Source organism: Euprymna scolopes, chromosome 16, assembly GCF_053919585.1.
Source record: "Euprymna scolopes isolate OS-2025 chromosome 16, ASM5391958v1, whole genome shotgun sequence".
Lineage (NCBI taxonomy): Eukaryota > Metazoa > Mollusca > Cephalopoda > Sepiida > Sepiolidae > Euprymna > Euprymna scolopes.
In genome coordinates, this window is record NC_136497.1 from 131949261 (window position 1) to 131962284 (window position 13024).

Genomic DNA, 13024 nt, shown 5'->3' on the forward strand with positions numbered 1-13024 from the left:
TATTCTTTTATTTTTTTTTTCATGTTATTTCAGTTATGATTTCAGTTGCATGTTCTGTTTTCGTAGTTACATTTTACCCGGTTCAATTTGTTTAAATAAATTGTTGATTTAATAACTCTCATACCCGTGTCGACTTGTGTCTCTTTTGTTTGCCTTACATTGCCGCCCGTGAATGCCTCGAGTATATTCCACGACGATTCTGATCTGAACCTGGACACTGTACCATAGAGACCGCATAATTTGCAGTCGGTACCCGTCAAACTTTTCTTTTTCTTAAAACGCGTGCCCGGCCTTGGGATTTTCTCTGAGAACTCCAACCTTGGTTCCGTACAGGGAGGTTCTCGTCAAGAAACAGGCTCGTGGTACCGTCACATGAGGGCTCTCCGGAGATCAGTTATACACCAAGCAAGTGTAATTTCCTTGCTTGAATAAAAAAAAAAAAAAAATCCTCGTGAACGTACTTGTGCATTATACACGGACGGTAGGACAAATGACGGACACCGACGAATTCCTTAAAAATCCATCCCCAGATAAATTATATAGATTAAAAAAAGATGATCTAATAGTAATAGGAAAGAAATTAGACCTAGAGGTTAGGGGAGCTATGAGTAAAAGCCAGTTAATGAAAATAATAGCTGAGCACATGGTAGACAATGACCGCTTCGATGAAGAAGTGCTGGAAGATTTACCGGCGGTGAAAACGACCATGACTCCTGATCAGGTCGAACTAGAGAAAGCCAGAATAATGGCGAAAGCCGAGGTAGAAAAAGCTCGAATCGAGCAAGAGATTAGGATGAGCGAATTAAGTATAGCTCACCAGCCACAGCAAGTCAGACAAAACAGATTCGACATAACTAAACAAGTGCGATTGGTCCCAAAATTTGTAGAAAAGGAGGCGGACGATTACTTTGCGCACTTCGAGAGAACCGCCCTAAATATGGGCTGGCCACAAGAGTGTTGGGCAATGCTGTTACAAACGGCATTAAGCGGTAAGGCCCAAAAGATATATGCGGCACTTCCAGCGGAAGACTGTGCCGATTACGAGGTAGTAAAAGAAGCAATTCTTAAAAGTTATGAACTCGTCCCACAAGCTTATCAACAGAAGTTCAGAAACTCAAAGAAAAGCGAGGGACAAACCTACGTAGAGTTCGTTAAACTCAAAGAGAATTATTTTGATCGGTGTTGCAATGCCAAAAACATAGAGGGTAACTTCAACAAATTGAAACAACTCATGTTAATTGAGGAATTTCAAAACTGCATACCCGATGACATGAGGATACACCTGACCGACAAAAAGGCTGAAACAGCAATCAATATAGCCACGGCAGCCGACGAATACATATTGACTCACAAGAGAAGCAGGGCAAAACTACAGGGACCCATGCAGTCACAGGTCAGGGAACATTGTGCAGTAAAGACACTGTACGAAAATCCATGAGTACCCATCAGAAATCCCCTCAACACAACCAACCGACCAGTACTGGGACGGGAAGCGAGACCTATAGTATGCTTCAACTGTGGGAAGCCAGGTCATGTAGCTGCGAAGTGTCAGGCGAAACGATTCACGGAGATGAATCGGAATACCCCAGCCAAACCACAAGGGGCGATATCTCAGGGAATAGATGAAACGTACGAACCCTTCATATCGAAAGGATATATAGCGCGAGATAAGGAAGGTCAAGGGGAACCCATTAACATTCTCAGGGACACGGGAGCATCCCAATCCCTAGTGAAAAGAGGATGCATGCCTAAAGAAGCGACAAGAGCAGCAGGTAGAGCGACCACGATAAGGGGCATAGGAAACAGACCCATAACGATTCCACTATTTAAAGTCCATTTAGTGTCGGATTGGGGCTCAGGAGAAATAACTGTAGGCGTAATTGACGAATTACCAATGACAGGGGTAGCCATGATACTAGGAAATGACATCGCGAAATATCAAGACGGCAAACTCATAGGGGTGACCACAAGAAGTAGAGCGATAGAGAGGGGAAATGTAGAAGACAAGCCGTCAGGGGAAAAGCAACCGAGACCGGTGGTAACACCCCAACCTTGTTTACCCATGCCACGACAAGTGCTGATCAAGGAGCAACAGAATGACGGCGACCTAAAACCCTTATTCTGTCGGGTTGGAGAAGAATATCCTAACAAATCAAAAAGTCAATATTTCCTCAATAGGGGCGTACTAATGAGGAAATGGAATGCCCCCAAGACAAAGGGAGAGTCGGGAGATACTGTGCGGGAACAAGTAATGGTACCCGACATGTATCGAGAGGATATCATGAAAGTGGCACATGAGATACCACTGGCGGGCCACCTAGGTGTCAACAAGACCCTAGAAAAGTTGACCAGACATTTCTACTGGCCAGGAATCGTGGGAGATGCCAAAACGTTCTGTAGAACTTGTGGGACGTGCCAAAAGACTGGAAAACCCAACCAGAATATTCCCCCGGCCCCACTCCAACCTATACCGGCAGTGGAAGAACCGTTTAGTAGGGTAATAGTGGACTGTGTAGGACCGCTACCCAAAACCAAAACAGGACACAAATTTATATTAACTATAATGTGCGCGTCCACAAGGTTTCCAGAGGCGATCCCACTGCGCAACATATCAACGAAAAAGGTGGTAGATGCCCTGATAAACTTTTTCACTAAAATGGGGCTACCCAGAACCATACAGACAGACCAAGGATCTAATTTTACGTCGAGGCTATTCGAGCAGGCTACGGAGCAACTGGGAATCACCCACATAAAATCCAGCGCTTATCACCCTCAATCGCAGGGGGCTCTGGAACGCTTCCACGCCACCCTGAAAACCATGCTCAGGGGCTATTGTATGGAACACGATGCCGAATGGGATCAGGGGATCCCATTTGTGCTTTTCGCAGCTCGAGAAGCCGTCCAAGACTCGTTGGGGTTCAGTCCCTTCGATCTAGTCTTCGGTCATCAGGTACGAGGACCATTAAAAATGATAAAAGAGAAATGGGTCAGCGATGAACCCTTGCCAAATAACATGACGGATTACGTCACTAAAATGCGACAAACCTTAGCTGAAACACGGAAGTTAGCTAAGACCCACCTAGAAAGTAGTCAGAGGGTCATGAAGACCACATACGATAAAAAGGCAGTAGATAGAAAGTTCGAAGAAGGAGAGGAAGTGTTAGTACTCATACCCCTGAATGGTCAACCATTCAAGTCGAAATATCAGGGACCGTATACAATTACTGAAAAGATAAGCCCACTAAAATATAAGATATCTACCCCCAAGCGTAGAAACAAAACTCAAGTATGTCATGTGAACATGATGAAAAAATATTTCAGGAGAGCGGGAGAAAAATCAATATTGACAGCACAGTGTCACCATGAAGCTGTAAGTGATGAGTACCCCGAAAGAGATCTTCCTGTAGAAAAGGACCCACCCATTAAGTTAAAGAATTCGGAGATAATGAGTAACCTAGGGTGCAAACTTGCACACTTACCGCCGAAAGAAGGGCAAAAGTTACAAGGAATGGTAACAGAATATAGCGACCTATTTGCTGACGCACCTACGCGCACAAGAGCAATAGTGCACGACGTTGAGCTAAAGGAGAGCGAACCAATTAAACAACATCCGTATCGCATAAGTCCGAAGAAATTAGAGATAATGAAAACGGAGATAGACTACATGCTCGAACACGAGATAATAGAGCCCAGTCAAAGTGAATGGGCATCACCGTGCGTGCTGGTCGATAAACCGGACGGAACAGTGAGATTCTGTACAGATTATCGCAGAGTGAACGCGATAACCAAAGCAGACGCATAACCTATGCCACGAATAGACGACTGTATAGATAAGATAGGACCTGCCAAATACATCACCAAATGCGACCTTCTTAAGGGATACTGGGCAGTGCCTCTAACCGAGAGAGCCAAGCAAATATCGGCGTTTGTAACCCCAGAAGGAGCATACCAATATCGCGTAATGCCATTTGGGATGAAGAATTCCCAAGCAACATTTGTAAGACTGATGAACACATGCCTTGCTGGGATTAAAAACGTAGATACATATGTCGATGACATAGTCATTTACAATGACACATGGGCAGAACATATCGAAACAATTGAAAAAGTATTTAAGAGGTTAAGAACGGCCAAATTAACCATAAACTTAGCTAAAACAGAGTTCTGCCAGGCCGAGGTCAAATATCTAGGGCATGTGGTTGGCCATGGGAAGATCACCCCAGCAAAGGCCAAAGTAGAAGAGATAAAGAATTATCCCATACCAAAAAATGTTAGGAGTTTAAGGAGATTCCTGGGCATGGCAGGGTATTACCGCCGGTTCTGCAGGAATTTTGCATGTCTCACTGCGCCACTGACAGAGCTGTTGAAAAAGCACAAGCGATTTCAATGGACACCCGAATGTCAAGAAGCAGCTGAGAAGATCAAGCTAATGTTAAGCAGCGAGCCAGTGTTAAAGGCTCCATCGTTTGACAAACCCTTCAGTGTGGCGGTAGATGCCAGCAATAGCGGGATAGGAGCAGTACTGTTACAAATGGGGAAGGATGATCAACTACACCCAGTCAGTTACTACTCAAAGAAACTGAGCAAGTTTCAAAAATCCTACTCCACAATAGAGAAGGAAGCTTTGGCGTTAGTGATGAGTTTATCTAATTTTGAAGTCTATGTATCCTCGGTGCATGGCCCGACTATCCTATACACAGACCACAACCCATTGATATACGTCAATAGAATGAAAAATAAAAACCGGCGAGTACTCTCCTGGAGTTTCATATTGCAGGAATTCGACCTAGACATCAGACACGTAAGGGGTCGGGATAACGTAATAGCGGACGCCTTATCACGTAGATTCGAAACAGAAAGGGAAGAAAAGGGGCGGGGGGAAAATTCATAAAATAGCTGTAGGAAAAAGTGATGGAAACTCCACGAACATCATTTCTTTAGAGTGACACAAGTTGGTGTCCTTAATCTCAAATATTATTTTCTTGTCTCATACGAGTAATTTTATTTTAAATACATATAAATATAAAAAAAAGAGGAACAATTCTCTTTTTTTTTCTCTTATGGAGGAAGGTGTTAAGAGAAACATTTTCATACCCTTCATATATATCAATTAAGCAGACACCCCTTCCCACACCCAATCCTTAGCAGACGGAGTCAAAATGAGGCTGGCCGAGCGACCTAGATTTCTACACCCACGCAATGACCTTCAACTGTCGCCAACAAGAAAAACGCGGGAGAATCAAGGCAGTTCGACGAAGGCGGTGGACACGGAAACATGTGTGGGGGCATTCTGCTCGAAAAATGGAAACACCACAGTTGATTCGCATGGTGAAAAAAAAAAAGAGAAAAACATCTCGTCGACTCGTATCGTGCCACAAAGGAACAATATATACCCACCTTGGCACTAATCGATTGGAATTCACGCCGTGCTGATAAGGAATAACATATATCCACCTTAGCATAAATGGATTGGAATTTACGAGAATCGATCCTTCAAACCAGCACCTCATAAAAGGGAAAGAAGCTTCGGGTGAATTGAACGTCGACTCAACAAAAGAAGTTAAGTAACTCTTTCTAAATTGTTTTTGCTCGATCAATTATGTGAACTGTTGAATGCCCCATGAAAAAAAAAGGAAAAAGAAAAAGAAAAAAAATGGGGAAAAGAAAAGCAACCCTCGAACTAAGTTTTTTTTTCTAAATGCTGAATCCCCCCTGTTGATCGGCCCATAAGTAACATATCATTGACTATAAAAAAAAAAGAAAAAAAGGAAGAAGAAAAAAAAGGGGGAAAGAAAAGAAAATAAAAAAATAGAGGAAAGAGGGAAAAACTATCTCTATATCTTAAGACTTTCAGTGTGACCCCCCTCTCTGAGTATCACTCATATCTCGTTGATTCTCATCGAAGAGAACAAAAAGAACCTTCCTAAGACAATCGAAATATCACTCACCCCCCTCTCCTTGTCCCAAATCATTGTCTGCATGTATATATTCTTTTATTTTATTTTTTCATGTTATTTCAGTTATGATTTCAGTTGCATGTTCTGTTTTCGTAGTTACATTTTACCCTGTTCAATTTGTTTAAATAAATTGTTGATTTAATAACTCTCATATCCGCATCGACTTGTGTCTCTTTTGTTTGCCTTACATTGCCGCCCGTGAATGCCTCGAGTATATTCCACGACGATTCTGGTCTGAACCTGGACACTGTACCATAGAGACCGCATAATTTGCAGTCGGTACCCGTCAAACTTTTCTTTTTCTTAAAACGCGTGCCCGGCCTTGGGATTTTCTCTGAGAACTCCAACCTTGGTACCGTACAGGGAGGTTCTCGTCAAGAAACAGGCTCGTGGTACCGTCACAATATATATATATATATATATATATATATATATATATATATATATATATATATATATATATATATGAATAAAAAGGAATACGAAAAGTATAAAAGCTTATAACTTTTCTTTATTCGTTTTCAATTGATGACGTGCAGGAATACAAAATAATATTATGAAAAAAATTAAAAAACTTTTTTTATAAGTACATATATATATATATATATATATATATATATATATATATATATTATATATATACTATTATACAAAATGAACTTTTTGTGTATCTTTGTGTCTGTGTACGTTCGTTTCCTATGGACTCAAAAACGACTCGGCCGATTTTTATAAAATTTCACACGCGGTATATTATGTATCTGGCAATGGTTTTAGATAGGTTTTGTATTCTAATTTTATTCGATGAGTATCGATAATCGATAATCGAAATAATCCAATGAAAGACGAAACATGCGATTTTGAGCAAAGATAACACTTTACATAACCTGATATCACAAGTTTATTCGAGAAGTTCTATTACCACACAATCCGAAAGGCCCGGCACATACAATTAAAAGTAGGTTCTTTGATATGACATGGGCGCGTCCGAAATGAATGTTTCTGTTTAGAGCACAATTTAAACATGGTACTTGACGTTTACATTTTAAGCTTTAATTCCATCCATTATATATAAAAATAATTTTATAAAATCAACAGTAGGTTCTCCGCGGTACAATGAAGACGTCAACGTATTGTGGGCTAAATCACTGCGGCGCGGGGGGGGTATGTCAAGCTTCCTCCTGGTGCACTATGATGGGTCTCAAATTAGTGCAGGCAATCAATCAATCTAACTAAAAAATTGGCGCTTTCAATGACGATAAAAATATGAGAGTATAAAACATTCGTTGATCATCATAGAATCCCGGGCAACATCGGGTCTCCATGTTAGACACTTATAAATGGACTTTTGTGTCCATATATTTACATTATTTTCGATGTTGTTATCATAGAGTATTCGATTATTTTTTTTACGGAAGCCTCTTACTTCACGCTTAAATAGATATCATTATTTGTTCTATCAGTGTACGCGGTACATATGAACACATGCAGGTAGGGATGTTAGGAACGCGTATTCCATTGGATGAAGCCATAAATGCGTTTATAAAGAATGCTTTCTGGAGAAGCGATAAGAATCTTTTCGCAAAGCAAAAACCGATTTTCGTTTTCTTTTGTCTTTTTTAAAAAATTTTTTCTTTTATTGTAGCCGCGAGTCATTTTGTATCGTTTATTTTCCGACATTAGTACAACTTCCCGCCAATTTCGACGCCATTGTCGTCAACAAGTTTATAGCGTCGTAGAAAGGAAGACCGAAAATAGAGACGGCCGTTTATCGTCGAGATCTTCTGCCGGCAACGCTTGTAAAATTTGGTTAGATTGTGATGGCGGTGGTTTTCGTGATGGTGGTGTTGAGAAATATTTCATTGACGAACGGTAGGATTGTCAAAAAAAATACACTTCACAAATCGCTTGCGCGATATTTACGGCTTGAATACGAATAATGGAATACGAATAATGGAATACGAATTCCATTTGAATCAGAAATAAATGAAGAAGAAAAAAAACTTAGCAGAGAAGCAAAATTTCATTTTTTAAAACTATTTTTGTTTGATTGCAGAAATACGTAAATGGTATTTTTCTGAAAAAAAATATGATTCAGCGTGAGAAATATTAATACAATCAAGAAAAACGTATACAGAACGAACGTCATGATAAGAACATTAAAATATAGAAACACAATAAGAACAGAACAAAAAACAAAATGGCGTCGGTTAAAATTTACTGAACCATTAATGCAATAAACCGGATGTAAATGGAATTATTTTAACTTATATTTTATCATTGAAAAAGTATTTCGTGTTCAATCACGTGAATATGTACTCAAGAGTGTGCGCGCATGTATACAAATGTACGTATACATAATTCAGATCCGCATAGAACATACGACAATATATATATATATATATATATATATATATATATATATATATATATATATTGTCGTATGCTCTATATGCATGTATAATTACGAATATATCTATATCTTCAGATCTTCTCTTACGCACGCACACACACACACACACACACACACACACACACACACACACATATATATATGTATGCATATACAGGGTGAGTCAGAGGAAACGGATGTTTTTGATTCATCAATATTCACGTATGTATACAAATGTACGTATACATAATTCAGATCCGCATAGAACATACAACAATATATATATATATATATATATATATATATATATATATATATATATATATATTGTCGTATGCTCTATATGCATGCATAATTACGAATATATCTATATCTTCAATCTTCTCTTACACACACACACACACACACACACACACACACACACACACACACACACACACACACACACACACACACACATATATACAAAGTGAGTCACGGGAAACGGATGTTTTTGATTTATCATTATTGACGTAAGTCTCATAAGCAAACACACGGTGTTCACGACTCCACGGTAGCACGAGGGCAATGAACTAAATAGAAAAGCAATTCAAAATCAATAACTAAAACAAAATTTAACGTAAAAGATAAACAAATGACAACAAACTAAACGGCATCTTAAGCATATTTAAAGACCGTCTTAAAAAACTCAAGGAGAGCAAGGAGCGTTCTAAAAAAAAAAATATCCGTTTCCCGTGACTCACCCTGTATACCTGCTATTGTTATATATTCGGGATTGTCATAAAGGAGATTTTGTCAAGGAGATTCGTGTACGTGATCGTCTAGTTTCTAATCTTTTATTTTTGATGTCTTCGTGGGTGTGTGTTTGTGTGCATGCATTTCTTAACATACCTTTATTCATGTGTCGTCGGTTGTTCCTCTGGTTTTCATTGTCTCTTGGAGGGGAGCTGGCCTGTTGGATGAAGAATTCACTCCAAGACGATGAAATGGTTTTATAGTTTTTATTCACCTTCCAAAGGTCGACACAGAATGGAGGTGAACCTTGCTTGTTTGATGATACACGTCAGCGTCCTCCCCAGCCCAGGGGGGGGGGACAGCTGAAAAGCCGTCTGTCTTATTCAACACCCGAAAACCCAACTGCCAAGAAAGAATCAGCTAACCTCATCACATGATACCACGTCATCTGGTCAGCTGACCCTTCTTTTGCAAACGTGTCCACTGTCCACGTTATTCACCTCTCTCTCTCTCTCCCTCCCTCTCCCTCTCCCTCTCTCTTTCTCTATTCTCTAATAGAGACACACAGAGAGAAAATAGAAAGAGTAAGAAAGCCAGAGAGGGGGGAGAGATGCTCTTTAACATTCCTCCACCCCTTTTTTATCAAAATGTATGGCAAGCCATACATTTTTAATAACTAACTAACTAAAAAAAAATAATTATGTCCGAAGTACATCTTTATTTTTTCACTTTCCGGACTCACCCCTTTTCCAAGAAAGATCAGGCACCAGTACTCTTCTACAACACTATCAACCCTTCTGCTGCTTCTCAAAAGTCCCTCCTAGACATTAACTTGCTTCCAAGTTAGACAAAGATACAGCTTTGCAGATATACATCTTGTCTAGGCGGTCGCATTGTTGGATATTTTCCACTGACTCTGCTCTTTATTTGGACCACTTGGCCAAACAAATGGAGACTCCATTTTCGATCACTTTTTCGAAATGGGGCCAGCATATCGCAATTACGACCAGAACGTCGGATGCTCCATGTTGGTGGTAGCTTTATCGCATGGGGACTCGAACCCCAGACCCTCAGATTAAAAGTCTGATGCTCTACCGACCCAACCATCCCACTCGCGTTCTCGACTTTCAGCATAGGCCTAAGTCCCAGTTTTTTTTTCCTTTACTGTAATGCCCTGACGTCTTTCTCTGAGTGGTCCTATTACTGGAGCTTTGTTCTATTCTATCTACTACTTCGGGACTTCACAAAGCTCTTCTACTAACTCCCTTGGTTGGTCTAAGTCAAGATACGCCTTCACACTGATTCACTCGGAGCCTGTTTGAGTTCCTGGAACCCGACAAGATACGGAATCATCACTCCCTAACTAATGCGCCATCAATTTCTAACTAAGTAGTTTTCCCTTTGTGATTTTTCCGCATTCCCAGCAAGTCCCAAGATTCCAACCCAGATATCCCTCACACATTCCTCTAAAAAAATAAAAAAATAATAAGGCTCTATCTTGTCCCTTACGTAATCTGCATCTTTCCCTTTCTTCTATCTCCCCGTGATTAGGCTTGGTACCGACTGTCCAGTCGCTCCGTACCCTGAGGAATTATCGCGACCTCGCACGCCAGACTTTTGTTGGACAAGACTTATTGCCGTTGCTTGGGCCTACGTGGCATCTTCCAACTCACTGGAACCACTAGTATTGTTTTAACAGGGTTCTCATTACTCTAAAATAGTATTTCCCCTGCCAAATTTTCTAATTTGTGACAATACCGTGGCTTATAAAAAAAAATAAAACAACAGAAAAAACTGCTTTCTACAGCCTAATCGCCTTGTAATTCTCATGAAAAAAAATGCAACTACGCGCTAAACGTCCCTAAAATATAACTAAACCAACCAAATCTATTCCAAAATAATTTAATTTAATAATACCAATTAAATTCACCCAGCATGGTTTTTTTTAAATTTTGGTACCTTTAATTCACAATATGGTAACATTTTATTTTCCTAAGTACTTGCATACATATTTCATTCATCTTCTCTTGAGCGATTCGTAACATAATGGCCACGTCAGCCATTGCACCCCCTCTGCCCCTTACACCATGTCAGAGGGCATTTCATTTGCTCCCTGAAGTTGATTACAACTAGATCCGCTCACGCTGGACAGAATACATTCCGTTCACTGCTATGTCAGAAAAAACTTTCTTTTTTTTTTTCCAAAGTCGGTAAGCGCAACCTGCCTTGAAGACACATAGCTTCACGGAAAACATCGGATTTCCACACATGAAGTACTCAAACTTGCTCCATGTTGATTCTACTCGAAATCAACAGAAATCACGATAAAAAAAATAAAATTCGAATCATTTCCCGAGAATAATGAAATTAATAACTACCCATGTAATTCAACACCTCTCCAAAATTCTAACATGCTTGCCACAGAAATTAAATTCCATTCACGCCCCACTTTTTTCTTTCATTTCTTCATATAGTTTATTTAACCCTATATTTATCCTTTTTTTTTTTTTTTTTTTACCTTACTTATGTGGTCAAAACGTCACTCATGTCGAATAGAACATTTATTCTACTTTTCGAAAATTGAAATTAATACCGACTGAACCTTTGACTCTTCCGAAACTTTTTTTTTTTTTTTAAATCATTTATTACACTGTTTAAATCTTATTTCTTTCTCCCTATTTTATTATTACTATTTAATTAATTAAAAACACATTTTTTCTTTTATTAATCCTTCTTTCCATAGACCCCACAAGCAAGATTCCACCTCCCCATTCTGCGAAAAAAAAATACATGTCACAGAGTAAGAAAATCCTGCACAATACCATTTTAGAACACATCAATTACATAAAGAAAATAAATGAAAAAAAAATACAAAAATATCCTATAAGCATTCAGAAAGTCCCATCTTAGCAATAAATAAAATCCAAACAACAAAATTTTGTCCACGTCAGCAAAAAAAAATTCCTACGAAAAAAATCGCACAATCAGCGAAAAAGAAAAAAAATCATTTTACAGGACATGATCATTGTCTTTTCACTAAAAGCACATGAAGTTTCGCAGTCCAAAATTGCAACAAAAATTATTATTAACAACAAACCTTTCGTGATTGACATGTTTTTTTTTTTTTTTTAGTAAGGTGACAGGCTCATTTCTGACACACACGTTGTAGCTAACAAGTCATATGTTCTATTTTCTTTTTCTTTTTCTTTCTTTCTGTCCTTCTGTTTTACACTTGCTGTTTAATTCAAAATTAACAATATTTTATCAGTTTGTCTTTCGTTATAGCTGGTTTTTTTTCCAAGTTATTCTACTGTTTTTCTCACAGAATTTTTTTTTTCTTTTCTTTTCTTTTTTTCTCTTTACTATTATTTTTCCTTATTACTTAGTGTTTTAACGGACCATCGTTGTGTGTGTGTTGATTTGTATTTCTTTTTTTTTCTACTAATGTTCTTTCTCTTTTTTTTTTTCTTCCAGACATTTTATTGTGTTGTATAGTTTTTTTTTTTGTTTTTGTTTTTTTCTTGTCTTAAAATCTCCTTTCCCTTTTAAGGACCTGTTTCCACGTCGTATTTCTTAAACACAGGTTCGACTTCACATCGATGATGTGAACTTAGTCACGAGCACCAAAACGAATATGTTATATATTCGGGGGTGTCATAAAGGAGATTTTGTCAAGGAGATTCGTGTACGTGATCGTCTAGTTTCTAATCTTTTATTTTTGATGTCTTCGTGGGTGTGTGTTTGTGTGCATGCATTTCTTAACATACCTTTATTCATGTGTCGTCGGTTGTTCCTCTGGTTTTCATTGTCTCTTGGAGGGGAGCTGGCCTGTTGGATGAAGAATTCACTCCAAGACGATGAAATGGTTTTATAGTTTTTATTCACCTTCCAAAGGTCGACACAGAATGGAGGTGAACCTTGCTTGTTTGATGATACACGTCAG

The 13024-nt window shown here is 38.9% G+C and overlaps 1 protein-coding gene across 1 annotated transcript; it reads left to right on the top strand.

The window, feature by feature from the left end:
* The first annotated feature begins 490 nt into the window (after positions 1 to 490).
* On the top strand, positions 491 to 7830 carry LOC145296232 (uncharacterized). Its single transcript, XM_080142446.1, has 4 exons — positions 491 to 1146; positions 1450 to 3159; positions 3322 to 3745; positions 7600 to 7830. The coding sequence occupies exons 1-4, from the start codon at positions 491 to 493 to the stop codon at positions 7828 to 7830; spliced, it is 3021 nt and encodes a 1006-aa protein (XP_079998572.1).
* Positions 7831 to 13024: the final 5194 nt, after the last annotated feature.